Source organism: Chelonia mydas, chromosome 6, assembly GCF_015237465.2.
Source record: "Chelonia mydas isolate rCheMyd1 chromosome 6, rCheMyd1.pri.v2, whole genome shotgun sequence".
NCBI lineage: Eukaryota > Metazoa > Chordata > Testudines > Cheloniidae > Chelonia > Chelonia mydas.
The window spans coordinates 117,924,195-117,943,787 of NC_051246.2; the positions used below are offsets into that span (position 1 = coordinate 117,924,195).

The following is a 19,593-nucleotide window of genomic DNA, read 5'->3' on the forward strand; positions in this document are numbered from 1 at the left end:
CCATGCTGTGCTGCCCAGTGCAGTAGTCTGGGAGCTGACCTTGTTCGTGAAGACAGAGGCAAAAAAAGCATGAGTACATTAGCTTTTTCCACATCCTCTGTCACTAGGTTGCCGCCTCCATTCAGTAAGGGGCCCACACTTTCCTTGACTTTCTTCTTGTTGCTAACATACCTGAAGAAACCCTTCTTGTTACTCTTAACATCTCTTGCTAGCTGCAACTCCAAGTGTGATTTGGCCTTCCTGATTTCACTCCTGCATCCCTGAGCAATATTTTTATACTTTTCCCTGGTCATTTGTCCAATCTTCCACTTCTTGTAAGCTTCTTTTTTGTGTTTAAGATCAGCAAGGATTTCACTGTTAAGCCAAGCTGGTTGCCTGCCATATTTACTATTCTTTCTACACATCGGGCTGGTTTGTCCCTGTAACCTCAATAAAGATTCTTTAAAATACAGCCAGCTCTCCTGGACTCCATTCCCCCTCATGTTGTTCTCCCAGGGGATCCTGCCCATCAGTTCCCTGAGGGAATCAGTCTGCTTTTCTGAAGTCCAGGGTCTGTATTCTGCTGCTCTCCTTTCTTCCCTGTGTCAGGATCCTGAACTCGACCATCTCATGGTCACTGCCTCCCAGGTTCCCATCCACTTTTTCTTCCCCTACTAATTCTTCCCGGTTTGTGAGCAGCAGGTCAAGAAGAGCTCTGCCCCTAGTTGGTTCCTCCAGCACTTGCACCAGGAAATTGCCCCCTACCCTTTCCAAAAACTTCTTGGATTGTCTGTGCACCGCTGTATTGCTCTCCCAGCAGATATCAGGGTGATTGAAGTCTCCCATGAGAACCAGGGCCTGCAATCTAGTAACTTCCATGGGTTGCCGGAAGAAAGCCTCGTCCACCTCATCCCCTTAGTCCGGTGGTCTATAGCAGACTCCCACCACGACATCACCCTTGTTGCTCACGCTTCTAAACTTAATCCAGAGATGCTCAGGTTTTTCTGCAGTTTCATACGTGAGCTCTGAACAGTCATACTGCTCTCTAACATACAGTGCAACTCCCCCACCTTTTCTGTTGGGCCTGTCCTTCCTGAACAGTTTATATGAATCCAGACAGTACTCCAGTCAGGTGAGTTATCCCACCAAGTCTCTGTTACTTAGTAAAAAGGCAATTTGGAAGCCTATCTCAACTCTAAATTCAGGAGGCCAAATTCTGTTCTCACCCAGTGTGACTACATTGGGTCAAAGTTGACCTAATTTTTTTAAAACAGCATGAACATATTTTAATATAGGTTATACAATTTATATAGAGAGTAGGAGGCTTTAGGAGATTAGATTCATCAGTGTGTTGTGCCCCGGAAATAAAGGGTCTACAAAATCACTATAATATCCTGACAAATGGGGAGATGCTATTGGGTGCATAACTGACCCTACGCCACTCCACAGGAACTTTGGCACGGGAGATATAGTTGGGGTGGTGTTACATACAACTATTCCTGGCTGGTGTAAATGCCCACAGGAAGTATTGCAGCTGGGGAACAAATTAGGGCAATCCCTCAGTCGCTCTAAATTGTGTTGGGGACCTGATTGGCCAACAGAAGGCCTAGCATATGCAAGGTGTGTAACTTTAAGTGTGTGAGTAGTCCTTCTGCACATGGTTAAGTGTTTAACTTGATCAGAATCTTAACTCATGGGAATACAGAGCTATATATTTAGTTGTTTCTCATTGTTCTAACTCTTCAATAAATACACTATAGGCTTTCTAAGACTTGCAGGTCACACCAGCGTAGTTAATCTTTTCCTTTTGCATTTATACTTAAATGGTGGTCTAGAACTCAAGGATTATATAGTTGTTAAAGCCTGTTGTCAACTCTTCTGACAGTGCTGAAGGTTAACTATTAAAGAAACCAACAACCCACAACTGCACCCTTCCCCCTTTAAGGCACAATGCTAAAAATTATCCTTATAAGCCCAAGGTTAGATGAAGAATGGAACGTTGCACTGGGTTCTGCAATAACCTCTTAGAATATAAAAGGAACTGAGAAAAATGTCACAGAAACAGCTATAATATTGTCCCGCAGTTTTAAATGAATGTATATAGCAGATCTATTTTATTTATTCATATTTGTCCAGTGACAGCTCAACTATATTTGTCTTGATTCTATGGTGAAGCAATATTTGTACTGTGATTATGTTTCCAGTACTTCGGGAGACTTATTTATTTGACCCTTTGATGCTTAATGTTATATGTATTTGAAGTGAAGGTCAAGTCAAGGTCCCTGGCTTTCTCTAAATTAAACAATAACCTATTGATAAAGTTAGTTTGCGTTTAAATGTCCTGTTGAAAGAGGGATCACTAATAGCTATTGGTGGAGAGAGTGAAGTGGTGCAAGTGCTTTCTATTCCAACTCATAATTTAAAGGAATAGCATTGCTCCCTGACCAGGAGAAAAGAGTGGAACACGTTAGTATAAAATATAACTTGTAGTGATTAAAGAGGGTCCTGCAGATTTTGATAGAGGGTATTTGAAGAAAATTCTGCTAGAAAAAACAAAGCTAATGACTGCTGCCATGTGTTGTGATCGTGGTAAAGTGTATTGCAGAGTTAGTTGACCATTAAAGGCCCAAAATACATCTGATACTAGCACTGGCTTATTCTTACATATCAGTAGTTTGACAGATACTCAGACTGAGAAAACATTTTGATGGCGCTAAAACAAAAATTTGACTTCTAAACAATTTAGTCTTTTTATTTTTACTTCAGATATACTTATTTTAGGAAAATAAGTGTTATGGTACCAAAGAATTTCAGTTTAAGAACATCTTCTGATAAATTATTTAAATATGCCTCTGATTTTTAAATAGCAAAATCCTAGATTTTACAAATAACCATTTAATAGTAACTAGAGTGACAACAATAACAAAAGCTTTTTGTTATATGATGTATTCAGCAACAAAGTGGGATGAAAGTTAGGCCAAGGCTGAATGCTTTCACTTCTCCCAAAATTTAGCTATGGGATTTTTGAAAGTATCCTGTTTTAAACAAGACTTTTTCTTCGCATTTTTCAAAGTACAATTAATGATGTTCTCAAGTATAGTAGTATTCACAGCCAGAGCAAATCAGCTTGCTCTGTGACATAGTGAACAATAAACAAACAACTTCTGGCCTTTAATAAGGCCCAGCTTGTATTTCCATGTAAGGTGTTTATCTTGGATCAGTTGACATGCTTTCAGAACTCATTCTATTTGTTTCTGTTGTATATGTATATATCCGCTTTGTTTGCAAACAAAGACCTGATCTGTTTGTCACTAAAGTCAAAGGGAGCTATTCCATTGAGTTTTTGATTTTAAAACAGATTTTAGACCTGATTCAGCTCACTTTAAGTTATATTCTTTTGGATTAAAAGAGTGCTTCCGTTGACCTTAATGGAGGCTGAGTTAAACCAACGCTGAGTGCCTTGAAAATCCTAACTTCAGTGTGGAATGTACTTTTTGTTGTCTTTCTCCTTCTTTGGATTCATGTAAAACTGTGGTAGAAAAAAATTGTAATTATGTAACTTTCTTTGTCTCAGGTTCAAGAAGAGAACGTTGTAGGTATCGTATCATACGCCGGCATCGTAATTCAGAAGATCAAGTGCATTGCACTGGCAAAGCTAAAAAGAATAGTGAAAATACAACCCGAGTGAAAGAAATCCTCCTTAGTGCACTCAGTCCTGAGCAGTTCATTTTAACGTTACTTGAAGCCGAACCGCCTAATGTGTTGCTGGTGAGTCGCCCCAACAAGCCATTTACAGAAGTCTCCATGATGATGTCATTGACAAAACTTGCAGACAAAGAATTGGTTCACATGATTGGTTGGGCCAAGAAAATTCCTGGTAAGAATTTCAAAAACTTTTTTTTTCCATAGAAATTTTGTACTAGGTGCAAATACCTCTACTATAAATATTAATCCATTGTTTAGATTCTGAAGTAGAAGTAGTGTGGCAATAAATGTGTAGGTTCAAGGCCTTAAGATTTTACTTTTAAAATGGCAGTGGAAAACTTACAAATTCTGCAACAAAAATTCTAAATTCTTTGTACAATATTTTAAAATACTGCAGAATTCTGCATATTTTATTTGTCAAAATCACACAATATAATCACACCAGTTTCAATTATTTTTGGTCATTTATTTCAAAGTACCTATCAGCAAGTATGTCTGTAACAATACAGACAACAAAAAAGATTCAGGAAATGTTTTTTGACAAATAGATTCCATACTAGGTGTATTAATATAGAACTCTGAGGAAAAATTCATTTAAACTACAGTACAGAACTGTAGTTCCCACACTCTTCAGAAGCAGTGCAAAGGCTTGGGGGAGTCAGGGGTAATGAAGGAGCTGAGGAGGAGGGAAGTAATTGCTGGGAAGGAGCCTGGGTGTGATCTTGGAGGCTTGCTGGGTATGTGTGGGAAAAGTATGGAACAAGTTTTTTGCGGGGCAGGGAGCGATTGTTAGGGAGCTTCCCCCATGCAGACCCTAGCTGACCTCTAGCCTCTCCCATTCTGTCAGGCACATCTGCCCCTGTCCCCATGTATTCTTGCATCTCCTGTCCACGTGTTCCCTCCACCCCCGCTCAGCCACCCCTCCATCCCTATGTTGCCCCACACACCCTCTCCTGTCCCCATGTGGCCCTGCATCTCCCATCCCCGTGTGTCCCTGCACCTCCATTCCAGTTCAGCCCCTGCCCCAGCCTCTCCTAGCCGACTAGCCCCTGTCTTGACTCCCCAGCAGCCCCATGATGTCTGTCTCCCCATAGCTCCTGTCTCCTGACCTGGCCAAACAGGTGCTGTGAAGAAGGTAGGCTCTTTCTCTTCCCTAGCTGGCTGGGAGCTGCTGCTCTGTTCTATCACCATAGTGCCCTCTGGTGGGCAAAGGTGGAACTGCAGCAACTTTCCAGCAGAAGCTTTTTCTGTGCAAAAATTTAAACTATGTGCTGTTCATTAATTATGCACGTGCACAGTGGCACAGCTTTCGCTCAGGAGTAAAAACTCTTTACTTCCATAATTCGCCAAAAAATGTTTTGATTTAGAGAACAACCGTATCATATATGATGTATCTGGCATTTTAAAATTAGTGAACACTTGTTTATTAGACAAGATCAGCAATCACATGTAATGTTAACTAAGTCCTTTTTAGCAAGTGGACTAAAGAGCAGTTTTGTTAGGAACCATAAATTAGCATTTTAATATGTCAACAGTAATGAATAGACTATCTTTCTCCACTTAAGTATTAAATTAAATTTAAAATGTCTACATAATTTAAAAACCGTTAAGGCCAAATTCATCCCTGGAATTCTGATGAACAGCTCCCATTACAGTAATTGAAAACAACATGCATGTATCCAGGCACAGAGTTTGTCCCATGGTTTAACAGTTTACTTTGTTGTTGCTATACAAGAGCATCAGCTTGCTAAGTAGTATGTAATACTGTGCTCAGATTTATCACACATTCTGTTTAGAGGCAAAAATAGTTAGGGATATTAAGGAAATTATTTTATTTTTAAGTTATTGGTAATGCAAAGAACAAGTATTAAAGCATAACCTTATTTGTTCTGGCCTAGAAAATCTACAGTTTTATGCCAACCCTGTCGTTACGACCTACTGCTTTTCTCTTTTTTTCCTTCTTACAAAATCAGAATGTAACTGATCACAAATCTCTGTTCAAGAATGGACTAGAAGAAAAATAGGAACAGTTTTCCAGTAAGTTGGAAATTGGAATTGTTTAGTCTGCAGAAGAGAAGAATGAGGGGGGATTTGATAGCTGCTTTCAACTACCTGAAAGGGGGTTCCAAAGAGGATGGATCTAGACTGTTCTCAGTGGTACCAGATGACAGAACAAGGAGTAATGGTCTCAAGTTGCAGTGGGGGAGATTTAGGTTGGATATTAGGAAAAACTTTTTCACTAGGAGGGTGGTGAAACACTGGAATGCGTTACCTAGGGAGGTGGTGGAATCTCCTTCCTTAAGAGGTTTTTAAGGTCAGGCTTGACAAAGCCCTTACTGGGATGATTTAGTTGGGAATTGGTCTAGCTTTGAGCAGGGGGTTGGACTAGATGACCTCCTGAGGTACCTTCCAACCCTGATATTCTATGAAAGTTGTGAAACAGATTTTTTCAGTTCACTGGTATTTCTGAAAAATTGAAGAAAAAATTTATTTTCAAGTTGAACTGAAAACAAAATATTTCAGAGCTTCTAGCAAATTGAAAAGTCAAAAAATTAATTTCAGGTTGAATGCTTTTTTTTTTTTGACACAATCAAAACATCCTGTTTTGGTTTTACTATTTATAAATGTTTTTGAATTTTTTAAAAAATATTTTACATTCATTTTGAACTAAAAACTGTGAAATCTTTTGTTTAGAAAATGTTGAAACAGAATTTTTCAATTTTTTTGGAATATATTTTAGGGTTTTTTTAACCAAAACAGTTAAGTAGAACTGACACAAATTTATGAAACATTTCACTGTTAAAAAAATATACAATTTTGGTTGAAAAATAATTTTGGCTGAAAAATTTCACCCAGATTGACTCATCAATTTAAGTGGCAGATCATTGACAAAGTTGTATGAAGACGCTTGCCTTCTCTTTGGCCACACTGTTTAGCATATACTAAGCCAATGACTAATCCCTCAGTCTCCTGAGAACTAAATTCACCAATAGAATAGTAACTAAATAAAAGAAACATTTAAACAATAAAGGAAAACCGAGGTACAGCATCATAGGGCTCAACCAGGCAAACACTTATCTTCTAGCATAGTGCTTACCACTAAGAGTAGTCCCAGTAAGACTACCGTAGTACTACTAATGGTAGCAAATCTTACATCTGGTGGTCAGTGTTTGCAGGATTGAGTTCATGATTGAGAGATGAACTAGATGGTGAGAACTCACGGCAAGTTGAAGAAAGAAGATTAGACTGAGAACTGAGGCTTGTATGTTCTGAAGTTGAATGTCTAAATCATTCATCCTTATTCCTAGTGGTATAAAATGTGTGTAAATTCAAGGAAGAGAATGCTAAACAGTGATTCCTATTGTGCATCATATGTTTTGTTACTGTTTGGGTTAATTCAGCAGAACTGTACTCCATTGGAATATGTGGTTCTGTTGAAATTAAAACATTTTGCAAAATTAGGTTAATTTTGTTTTGAGGACAAGTTCCAGTGTGTTCAGAAATAAACTTATGCTTTGGGGTTTTTTTTAGTGCATTTTCTTTGTAACTTTTAAAGCATTTAAAATAATCTGAAACAAAAAATCAGTTTTTTCAGAGAATTATAAAATTTTCAGTTTTCAATCCAGTTTGAACAGAGCCAGATTTTGAAATTTCAAGTCCTTCATGAAACAGAACTTTCATTGCAACTCTGATTACTATATTTTGTTGCGGAGTTTTTATTTGGTTTGGTTTTTGAATGCTTATAGTGTCTTTATTTTCAGAGTATTGCAAATCAAATCCCTGTCTTGGTGATATTCCAACTACATGAAAAAACAGTTCTTAAGGCAATTAGAAATCATCATACAGATCCTAGAAGCATTATTAGAGTATTGTGTATATTGTTTTTACTAATTAGCTTGTATTTTATAGAATAAAAATAGACTATTAGTTTTAGAACAATGTAGAAAATAGAAGTGACTTAAATTGAATGGCACTCAGAATTGGGAATGCAAACACTACCTCTTGTGATAGTTAACACAACTTTTACTTGTTTAATACTGATTTAAAAATTATTATTATAGCTAAGCTTCAGAATGTAGGAGTAGGCCAACTTTCCAAAATTGGGTGCCTAAAGTTAGGTGCCTAAATCCATATTTAGGCTTTAAAGAAGCAGGCTGACTTTCAAAGCTCTGAGCACCCAACAGTTCCCGGGTTGCAGGTCCAGGACCCTAGTCCTCTTCTTAGTCAACCACTCTGGCTTATCCAAATTTTTGAATGTTTTTTATGCTAATTACAAAAATGATGCATAATGGGAAAGATGAGAACAGTCTCTGAGATGAGAAACTAGAAAAATTATTTTTTTTCTTTGTTATAATATACTGGTATATTTCTTACAGGTACATATGTTTCTGTAAGAAAAGTCTTAAATTATATTTAAATTACAGAGGTCTTGAACTGTGGCCCAATAAGCAGTAATTGTACTTTCAGTGACCTTTTGAAAATGGTATAGCCTTGCTCCCATGCAGTTGGATAAGGAACCCATTTTCTGTTTCAAGTTATTTTATCACTCAAAGCAGAAGTGAAAGTAATTGGTAGGCGCATTATATTTGTTACTTTCCTAGAAGGCAAGCAATAGCTGCTTTTCGTAAGTATTTTTTTTCTTTAATTTGAATGTGTTTTTCAGGGTATTTTTTTTGTCATATTGTTCTACTGTGACTGCAATTTGCCACATTGTTTTTTCTCTATTGCCGAATATACTTTTGATGTTAGTGGGTGTGATGAGGCTGAAATATTTGTTTAGAGGCATAGAAATCTTCATAATGACTTTTGCTTTTAAAGTTTTTAAATTCTTTTTAGGTTAGCTAGTTTAACGGATTAGAGATCAGGAACTGCACTGTCTGCTTCTGCTGTATTCTTTTTCATATAGATTCAAAGGTCAGAAGGGACCATTGGTACACCCACGTCTTGAATGCTGCATGCAGATGCGGTCGCCCCATCTCAAAAAAGATATATTGGACTTGGACTTGGAAAAGGTTCAGAAAAGGGCAACAAAAATGATTAGGGTTATGGAATGGCTGCCGTATGAGGAGAGATTAATAAGACTGGGACTTGTTAGCTTGGAAAAGAGACGACTAAGGGGGGATATGATAGAGGTCTATAAAATCATGACAGGTGTGGAGAAAGAAGGGTTATTTACTCCTTCTTAGAACACAAGAACTAGGGGCCACCAAATTCAAGTAATAGGCAGCAGGTTTAAAACAAAAGGAAATATTTTTTCACACAATGCACAGTCAAGCTGTGCAACTTCTTGCCAGAAGATGTTGTGAAGGCCAAGACTATAACAGTGTTTAAAAGAGAACTAGATAAATTCATGGAGGATAGGTCCATTAATGGCTCTTAGCCACAATGGGCAGGGATGGTGTCCCTAACCTCTGTTTGCCAGAAGCTGGGAATGGGCGACAGGGGATAGATCACTTGATGATTACCTGTTCTGTTCATTCCCTCTGGGGCACCTGGCATTGGCCGCTGTTGGATGACAGGATACTGGGCTAGATGGACCTTTGGACTGACCCAGTATGGCTGTTCTTATTGTGATCATCTAATCTGACCTCCTGTATTACACCGACCATAGAAATACGGTGACTAGAACTCATTCCCACTATATACCATTGAGTTCCATAGCTTAGTACGATTTTTGAAATAGAGTGACCAGAACCGAACACAATATTCCAGGTGAGAGCGTACCATTTGATTTATATAGTGGCATTAGAACATTTTTATTTTAGGAATGAAATTGTAACATTTAAAATTTCATTTATTATACTGCCAATTTTGTTTTTGTGTATTGGCGGGGGGGTTTTGGTATGCTTTTTTGGCTGCCACTGTACATTGATCAAAAGTTTTCCTTGCACTGTCTGAAGTGACAGGTCCTATTCCTGCATGGTTACAGTTAATTTACATCTCAGCAAAGTGATGCACATTTGCTTAACTTTGATATGGGTCCCAATGATTTTTCTTAGTCTTCTCTGGCTTTGTCTGACCTAAATCTTCATTTTGAGAAGACACCTACAAAGAGGCACATAATAGAGGTATACAAAATAGATAAGACTCTGTGCGACAATTGGATCTGGATTCTGTGACACTGGCAGTAATGCTATACCGGCTGCAAATTAAAAACTGATGTTTTTATTAAATTAAATATGAAAAAATTATATAATCCATACAGTAGCCAGTGTTGTTTATTTTAATATTGTTTGATTTGTTGTTGCCACAACACAAGTTTTCATTATTTAAAATGTATATTTCTAGACCTCATGACATAATTGTGTCTTCCTGTGTCTACAGACTTGCCTAAAACAATAGCTCTGAAAAGCATGAGCTGCCCCATTTATCACAATGGAATGTTAACACTGAATTCTACAGACAACAATGTAAATGCTAGCACTTTTAACTATTTCATTGCAGATCACTTTAACAAGAACACAATCCCATACTGCCTCCCATGCCAGAACAGATTCCAAAAGCCCCAACTGCCCATCCCATAGCAACCAAAACCTCCAGCTTCACACTGACAACTTCTACAAAGCAGGCATTTTCAATTCAAAAATATACCTCACTTATTGAAAACAAATGTTCTAGAGCACAACCTGCAGCAAGCAGTGAATTTCACAGCAAATTCCATGGAAGAAGAATCATAGAGAACAGGGGACCCTGGGTCTAGAGAAGGTAAATTGGAAACTCCTATTTTCCCTTTCTATAAGAAGGGGCTATTGAATGGCAATACATTTAAAACGTACACAAAAGGAATACTTTTTACAAAATGTATAGGAACATGTGGAACTCATTACCACTATACATCAGGTCCAATAGTTGAATAGATTAAAAAAGGAATTGGGCATTTTTATGAATAATGAGAACATCCACACATATATTAGGCAGGATAACAAGAACCTGAGTGGCTATAAAATCTCAGGATATAAAAATCTAATCTGATTGAAAGGGGTTAGGAACAAACTGCATCTATGGTCAGGTTACTTCATGATTTTCCACTATGGGGTTTTAGAGGAATTATGGGTGTTTGGAATTCAGGCACCTTGTTTAGTTGTCTAACTATAGATACCCAGGTTTGACAAGGCTTAAGCTGGGTTGTGAACACGGGTGCACTGAGATTGGACCACTGGTCTGGTCCCTTGTTCTGTTTGTACCTCCTTGATTTTTGAGCCTCATTACATTTTACCCTTTTTTTCTTCCATTTTTAATTTTCTTTGTGTATTCTCTCACCCGTTTATCTCTGTTGTTGTTGTTTCTCTTAATCATCCTCTGTACCCCAGCAGCGTCCTACTAGGAGCCGTAGCGGAGGATCAGTTCCCCAGCAGGAGCAGTAGAATGGAATTTAATGAGTTACACTCTGCTACTGCTTCTTCTGTTCCTTTGTTGCTGCTAATAGAAATTTACCTTGCACAGAGAGGTGTGTAGACCTAGAGCTGGCTGTGCATACAGAGGAATTTCATCCTATATGTAAAAGCAGTAGCACAGGTATGATTCTTCATGATTTTAAAACTGTTTTGTGGTAAGTTTTCTCCACAACATATAACTTGTGACTATTTTCTTCTAGTGTTTGAGATATTTTCTGTGCTCTCTTTTTAACCTTTTCTTTTTTACAAATTAATGAAATAAATAGGTGGACATGTCTGATGTTACTATTTCATTGTTCTAGGCTTCATAGAGCTCAGTCTGTATGACCAAGTGAGGCTCTTGGAGAGTTGTTGGATGGAAGTTTTAATGGTGGGTCTGATGTGGAGGTCGATTGATTATCCTGGCAAACTAATTTTTGCACCGGATCTTGTATTAGAGAGGTGAGGAAAAATATAAATTAGTCTCTTTTGATGTATGTTTAATTTCAGCATATGGTAAAAGGGAGCATATAGCCATTAGGGATACTATTAACATTTCACATTTGAAAGTGCAAGAAAATGATACTGTAAAAAATAATGTCATGAGGTTCCTAATCTCTCCAGTAGATCAAGAACTCTAGACAAAAATAATATTGTCAGGTGGATCAAACTTGTGAGTTCCTGAATAATTTCTGTCATAAATGATTATGTTCAACATACCAGTATTTGCTGATTTCTGTAGTGTTTGTCCAGAGCTCTAGACACTTACCAAATTTTTAAAAAACACAATTTAAAATTTAGTTTTTATAGCTACTAGATTTCCCCAAGAAAGACTAGACATGTTACCAAAACATATCATCTGATCCCCACCTAAATATACTTCTATAGCATCTTTTCCATTTGCAGTATCATTACAGTACACCAATTTTTCTAAATATGGAAAAAATATCAGGCTTTGCAATGTTAGTGAAGTAAGGAATAGCTATATGTCTGTGTGTTATGTAAATAAAATAAACTGAAAACTTTTCTTCAGTTGAGTTAATTCGATATGTTACAAGTGACCATATTGCCATTTTCAGGCATCTGCATAGCAGTGTGTGCCAGTTGGATGGGATGTACTATGAACAATTCTCTGCAAGACCTAATCAGAAATTGGGCGCTAGGGTCCCAAAGGTGAAGAGTCAATGAAGTAATCTACTCTCCTACCTGGCCCTAAAATATTGTTTCTTAAGCACTTTGCACCTCTGGGGGAAAGAAGCAAAAATTCAGATCTGTAACTGTAATGTGCCTGAGTGAGATACAAGGCCTCATTTTATAGGCTGCAGATAGTTAAAAGGCAATACTGGTTCTGTAGCAAGGGAAACAAATTCTGTTACCAAATGATATGGCATAAATGTTGATTTACTTACATAAAAATCATTTCAAGGATATGCTTTGTTCAAGACAATGCTAAAGAAATTAATAAGAAAAATGTGTTATGCATTGGATTTTTATAGAAGCAGGTATGTTCTGAATATGGATTGCCTGTTGTATACATTCCCTCCTCTCTGCAAGGTAGGGCAGAGCCTGGGTCTGCAGACATTAAGGGTATTCTGTAAATTAAAAAAAAGTTTTCAAGAAGTTATATGTGGTCTGTGATCCGATTTTTATGGAGATCTTCAGCTACTGTAGGGAATGTACCTTCTCAAACAAAGTTATTTGTAAAGTTCACTTTTCTCTTTTAAATCAGTGATAGCTTGTCCTTCTTCAAATCGCTCCTTAAAATTTTCCTTTGCTGTGATGCCTACAAAAAAACTTGACCACAGGCAGCTAGTGAGCTGAGATAGCTGTCGATCATGCTGACCAATATTGTGTAATTGTTTCCTTGTACTCCCCTGTCTCTATCTGTTGTCTCTTTTCTTATACCTAAATTGTAAGCTCTTTTGGGCAGGGGGATCATCTCTTTGTTCTATGTTGATATAGGGATGAGGGGAAATGTGTAGAAGGAATTCTGGAAATCTTTGACATGCTCCTGGCCACAACATCAAGATTTCGAGAGCTGAAATTACAGCACAAGGAGTATCTGTGTGTCAAGGCTATGATTCTTCTCAATTCCAGTGAGTACATGTTTGCCCTTGAGGTATGTCAAGTTGTGCTGACTATTTAGGGGAAAAAATCTGTCTCTAAAATTGGCAAAAATATCAAAGGACATGTGAACCATTGAAAAAGAATGAAAGAAAAAATAGAAAGTGCTTTTTGTTACTAAAATTTTAATGGCTTTTTGTTTGGTATATTCAGTCAAGTCCTAAGTTTTATTATTATTATTAGATAGATAGATAGATATTTTTGGGTGGCATTCCAGGGTAAAACCTGGTAAAAGGAACTCAAAAGTCTGTAAGTTCTCATCAGGGAGTGGAGTTTATGGCCCACAGAAAGGTCAGAGGCTTGTCCTTTTAAAATTGCTGGAGCCTCCTGATCAGTGGGAAATTCTGCTCCTATCCTTCTGAATCAGGGGCATTTGTAATGTGGGTAAGCCCCTCTGGGCTGCCGTCTGCGTCCCCTTTGCTCCCTTGATACCACAGTTATCTCAGATACTGCCAAAGCAACTTAATTGAAATAAACTGTGTGGTGTTTGATTTTATTTTCATTATAATTCATGAGCAGAAATAATTTAAAGCTTTCAGATGATCCACAAAATGTTTTTGAGAACTACATCCCTGGTTTACATTCTCTTACATAACATGAACCACCGGTGTATTGGCCTTGTTCTTGGCAGACTTTTCTGTAATCATTTCATCCCAGAGTCCATCGTGTAGTGATGTGACCCAAAACAACATCTGTATAAATAAAATATGATATTGTTTATATCTACTATTTTCAGTATGCAGCCTCAGCATAATTCTGAAGGGGAATCTGAGATACTTATGTCCAGCTGTTGTCGATCCATAAATAAGTAAAATACCAGTATTTTAACAGAAAACAGAATTTTATCCTTTTATTTATTTATTTATTATTGTCAACACGTTTTTTTAAAAGTTTTGCTCATCTAATCTAAATATGTGATAAAATCCTAATGCTCAGGGAGGACCATATTATAGATTTCAAGCTTGCAAAACAAGCACAGATACTGAGTTACAAAAGCATCTACTTTTACAAGAGCATCTACACTCTTTGGACCTTATTTGAGGGTCTGGCCCTTTGTCTATGTCTCTGTCTCATATGCTGAAGAGTCTTTGCTTTTGAATGAGCAGTGTGATAACAGTAAAAGAGAATTTCACATTATTCTAATTTCCAGTACATGGGATAACCTAATAATAATAATTTGTTGTCCAGATTTTCATGACAAGTCACCTCTCTGCTCTCTGAAATACTGCAGACAAAAGCTAAAAGGGTGCTTAGACTTAGGCTTATACAAGGATCTGATATATTTTCTTATTGCAATTTGCAGGTTTCTAAAACACCATAAGCTCTCAAACTACTACTAAATTGTTTTACTTTTTACTATGGTGCCTTTAATATAATTCTGTAATCACTGTTCTTTTATTCCTTTCTGTGGGTAAAAATGGGATCTTTTTGTTAAATTCTATATCAATAGATAGAACACTATCTATTGACTTTCCAGTGTGAACTGTAGTTTACAGAAAGCTCTCTTCTCAATCTTCTCCAGTTGCTGACAAAGGCAAAATTATCTGCAGCTGTAGTATAATCTGCAGCAGACCTGCGATCGGACATTTACTTACCGGTCTTCTTTCCAAAGCCGCATAAATCTGAGGAGGAGCGTAGGCTACATGCCTTGGATGTCCGGAGGGCTCTTGCATTCTACATTGACAGAACCAAGGCCGTTCCGTAAGTTGACGCAATTATTCATCACCATGGCCAACAGAATGAAAGGTTGCTCTGTATCCACTCAAACAATTTCTTCTTGGATCACAGCCTGCATTCACTTCTGCTATGACCAAGTAAAGGTACTGCCGCCTTCAGTGATTGTCACTGCCCATTCTACCAGGGCGCAGGCCTCCTCAGCAGCCTTTCTGGCCCAGGTGCCTATTCAGGACATCTGCAGAGCAGCCACCTGGTCATCTGTCCATACCTTTATATCCCACTATGTGCTGACCCAGTAGGCCCAGGACAATGCTGGCTTTGGTAGGGCAATGCTGCAAGCCGCTAAGCTGTGAATTCCAAACCCACCTCCATGGATACTACTTGTGAATCACCTAGAGTGGAAGCTACATGAGCAAGCACTCAAAGAAGAAAAAACTGTTACCTACCTTTTGTAACTGTGCTCTTCGAGATGTGTTGCTCATGTCCATTCCATTTCCCCCCCTTCTACTCCTCTGTCGGAGTTGCTGGCAAGAAGGAACTGAGAGGGTGCAGGGCTGGCGGCGCCTGATATACCGCTGAATGGGAGCGCCACTCTAGGGGGTGCCACAGCCAGCCCTATGGATACGGCTAAGGCAGAAATCTCCGACAACTGTGCACGTGGGCGCACGCATACCTAAAATGGAAAGGACATGAGGAACACATCTCAAAGAACAACAGTTACGAAAGGTAGGTAACTGTTTCTTCCGCCCCAGGATAAAGAAGGAGCGGGACTTCCGACTCGAACAGCTCCTAATGGAGGTGGCCTTTCATCCACAACCAGCCTTGGGCTGGCAGGATCTGGCACTGAGCTCCTCCGTGCGGAGTGCCCCAGCCTCCGTGCCTGAGATGGTGCCAAGGAAGGACTATGCCTATACTCTTAGCACTGGTGCTCCCCAGCACCAAAACCAGTGGAGGAGGCACAGCACAGATCCCACTCTCCAGTGCCATAGAAGTGGCACTGAAAATCGGACAGGGAGCGCTCGCCCACACTGAGAGCTGCTGCCTCAGACAGTGCTGCCAGAGTGCATCCTATGGAAGAGCACCTGGAGCCAATGGCACAAGAGTCGGCACCGTTGACTTTGGCCCAGAAAGGAGGGCTGTCGAGTCCAGTGCCGGTGGACTTTCCTGATCAGGAGTGTCAGGTGGAGGACATAGAGTTGCCATCCTTGGCAGATACCTTTGAGGCTGTGCGGGACTTAATAGCGATGACGGCTCCCCCGTCCCCAGTCATTTGGGATAAGCCTCTGGTAGTTCAGCCTGGGGCACCGTCTAGAGGCAAGCCGGTGATGTCGATGAGAAGATCACTGACGGTCCCCGACTCCACCTTTGACGCGGCACCAGTCCCCGGCACCAGTCCCCAGCACCGCTCCTGATCCCGGCACCGCTCAGCAGCGCCGTACTCACGACACCGATCCCTGGCACCGCTCCACTCGGCAAAGCCGTGACCTTCGCATTCCTGGTCCATGTCATCGGACTTGGAGGTGGAGTCTCATTATTCTTAGCACAACTGGAGCAGGTTGGACCACCGCAGACAGGATGTGCGTGTGGTGCCATAGCAGGTGCAGTGGCAGGTGCCTACCCAATGGCCCTTCTGGATGCTGTAGGCCTATCGCCAAACCCAGGGCACTCATTCTAGGGGCTCCCACTCTGTGGTATCAGAGCCGTGAGTGTCTCCAGCAGCGGCGAGTCATCCCACCCCTCAAGGCTCCGAGATGACACTGGTGCGCGGTGCAAAGCCGCCTCCAGCTCCCATTCTCACCTCTGGCACCGAACCCGCAGTAGTTGCCGAGGAGCGTGGAGCTGAGTAGGACATCCCGGAGGGCCAGGAGGACCTGTACCTCCGCTGGATGAGGCGGTAGTGGGGACTTCCTCCTCTGGGCCGCACCCGACTGACAGCCGGGCACACCGGGACCAGCTACACAGGGTGGCACTGCTGGCCTTTTCCATTGAATGCACAAAGCCGTTCCGTAAGTTGAACCAGCTGTTTGTGGCAGACCAGATTAAAGGACTCTCGGTCTCATTGCAGAGGATCTCATCGTGGATCACATCCTGTATCCGGGCATGCTATGAGTTAGCCAAAGTCCCAGCCCCTGCACTAACGGCACATTCCACAAAAGTGCAGGCCGCCTCAGTGGCATTCCTGCCTCAGGTCCTGATACAGGAGATCTGCAGGATGGCAACGTGGCCCTCGGTTCATACTTTCACCTCGCATTACGCAATTACCCAGCACGCCAGAGACGATTCAGCATTCGGCAGAGTGGTGCTCCAGTCAGCGATTCCATAACTCCGACCCCACCTCCTGGGTAGGGCTTGGGAGTCACCTAATTGGAATCAAAATGAGCAAGTACTCGAAGAAAACAACGGTTACTCACCTTCTCGTAACTGTTGTTCTTCAAGATGTGTTGCTCATATCCATTCCAAACCCACCCTTCCATTCTGTCGGAGTAGCTGACAAGAAGGAACTGAGAAGGTACTGGGTCAGCAGGGTCCTATATTCACTGCCATGGAGGTGCCACTCCAGGGGACTCCACAGCTGATTGAACGTGTGCTGCTAGGGGAAAAACTTTCCAATGACTGTGCACACGGCACGCACACACCTAATTGGAATGGATATGAGCAATACATCTCAAAGAACAGCATTTACGAGAAGGTGAGTAACCATTTTTTCTTTTTTCTCCAGTCATGTAACCATACAACAGCGTAGTTGTATATTCTTTAGCCAGTTTGCTGTCCTTGGTATGTGGCTTCAACAAGTAAATTTCTTGATTGCTTCACTTTGTGATAATGGCCTTCTAATAGGAACGTTCTTCACATTTGCAAATTTAAACTATTCTTATGGAGCTTCATTGAGACAATTATTGAATTTTTAAAAAAGCAACATACACCATCAAGGTTTGCCTTTTGCTTACAGCAAACTGCAGCTGTTTAAAAAAAAAAAATCCACGTGACCAAATCTAATCTTCAACCCCTTCCATTCTCATGCCCCACACATCCAGGCTGTCTTCAACTTGCTGCTACTATCTCCATAATATTTTTAAAAGCTAATGTTTTCTTTCTCATCCATGCAGCTAACTCTCTTCCAAGCCCTCTTCATTTCTCATCCTGATTACTGCAGCCTCCTCTCGGGCCTTCTTAAAATTCACATTGGCCTTCTCCAATCCATGCAAAATGCATCTGTTAAGACAATCTTCCTTTGCAGCCTCTGTGACCCCCATCATCTCCCTTTGGGAATCCCTCCATTGCTGTTCCACCATATTAAATTCAAGATTCATGTCATAACCTTCAAGGTCCTTTACAGCTCTGCCCTTCCCTAATTATCCAGCTCTGTTTTGTCACATTGGTCTCCTCTGCTCCATCAATAATGCTGGTTTCAACTACTTGCTTGCCTGCTCCTCCCTCAGTCTTCCCTGACTAATTTCTTTTGTTTCTGTCCTTAATGCATCTTTTAACATTTCACAGTTTATGCTAGTATTATGACAAATTTCTGACTTGTAAGGAAGTTAGAGCACATAGAGCCAAGGAGTTGGCTGTACATCATGCACAGTGCCTTCCTCACTCACTTGATAAACATTAAAGCCCTGATCCAGCAAAGTATTTAAGCCACTTATGTGCCATTTTGCTCCTGGCCCCATCCCTATGTAGGAGCTGTTTCAGAGAGGGGAGGGAGCTGTTAGAGCAGCCATGAACGTGCTTTTACTTAAACAAAGGGCCGGAGTAACCCCTGGGGACATCCAAAATTGGAAAATGCAAAGATAAGTGAAGCTCAGCCAGACCCAAGAATCTGGCCCTGTATCTTTAGAAGATATTAAAAGCCAATTGTTGTTAATGTATTGTAAGATTGCATACTTAAGTATGCAAATGGCATGACAGAATTGATGAGTAAAAAAGTTTCTAACATGAAGCATCATAGCATACAATTTTAATAGGACTTGCTATTTTTCAATAGACTCAAATAAAATAAATTCCATCCAAAGGCAATCCATGCTCATGTTTTTTCTGGTGAGTTGTAATGCTGTTCTGTCTTTTTGTTTAGGTATGTTTCCATTATCAGCTGCTGCAGAAGAATCTGAAAGCAACAGGAAGCTACATCACTTGCTTAATGCAGTAACTGATGCTTTGGTGTGGGTTATTGCAAAGAGTGGAATCCCATCTCAGCAACAGACAACTCGTTTGGCTAACTTGTTGATGTTACTTTCTCATGTCAGGCATGCAAGGTATATTTAACAGAATTATGTATCTCTTTCAGGTTTTAATATTTGTTGTTAAAGCAAACAAAGCTCGACCAAGCTCTTGAAATCCCTGTGGAAAAATCCTGATATCATCCTTTTAGGGCATTCATTGTAAGATTATTCTAAATTGACAGGATTAACTAAATAATGTACTCAAATCACTTTGACATGCAGCACATTGCATCCACCTTAAAGTACATATCTTATGTAACACTTCTGCCACGTGGAGCCAGCAGCAACCAGGGCTGGGTTCAATATGTAGGGTTTCCTTTCCGTTGATACAACACAGAACTGGCTTGAGCCCCCACCCAGTAACCTGGGAAATTTACACACCACCCCTGGGTGCCTCTGAGAGGCAATGCTTCCCCACTCACAGGCATAGAGTCTGAGTGTAGAAAACAAACTTTTAGGAGGAAAGTACCTCGGCATTAATTTAGGAAAACACCACAAACATGGTTCATAAACAT

General features: G+C 40.1%; 1 protein-coding gene across 6 annotated transcripts in view; it reads left to right on the forward strand.

Moving 5' to 3' along the window:
* Positions 1-19,593, forward strand: part of ESR2 (estrogen receptor 2) — an 87,734-nt gene that overhangs the window by 50,581 nt on the left and 17,560 nt on the right. For all 6 annotated transcript variants that reach the window (XM_007068003.4, XM_043548477.1, XM_043548479.1 and 3 more), the window contains 4 exons: positions 3,554-3,856; positions 11,381-11,519; positions 13,020-13,153; positions 18,931-19,111. In XM_007068003.4, the coding sequence (XP_007068065.2) occupies positions 3,554-3,856; positions 11,381-11,519; positions 13,020-13,153; positions 18,931-19,111 (757 nt within the window). The remainder of the gene's footprint in view (positions 1-3,553; positions 3,857-11,380; positions 11,520-13,019; positions 13,154-18,930; positions 19,112-19,593) is intronic.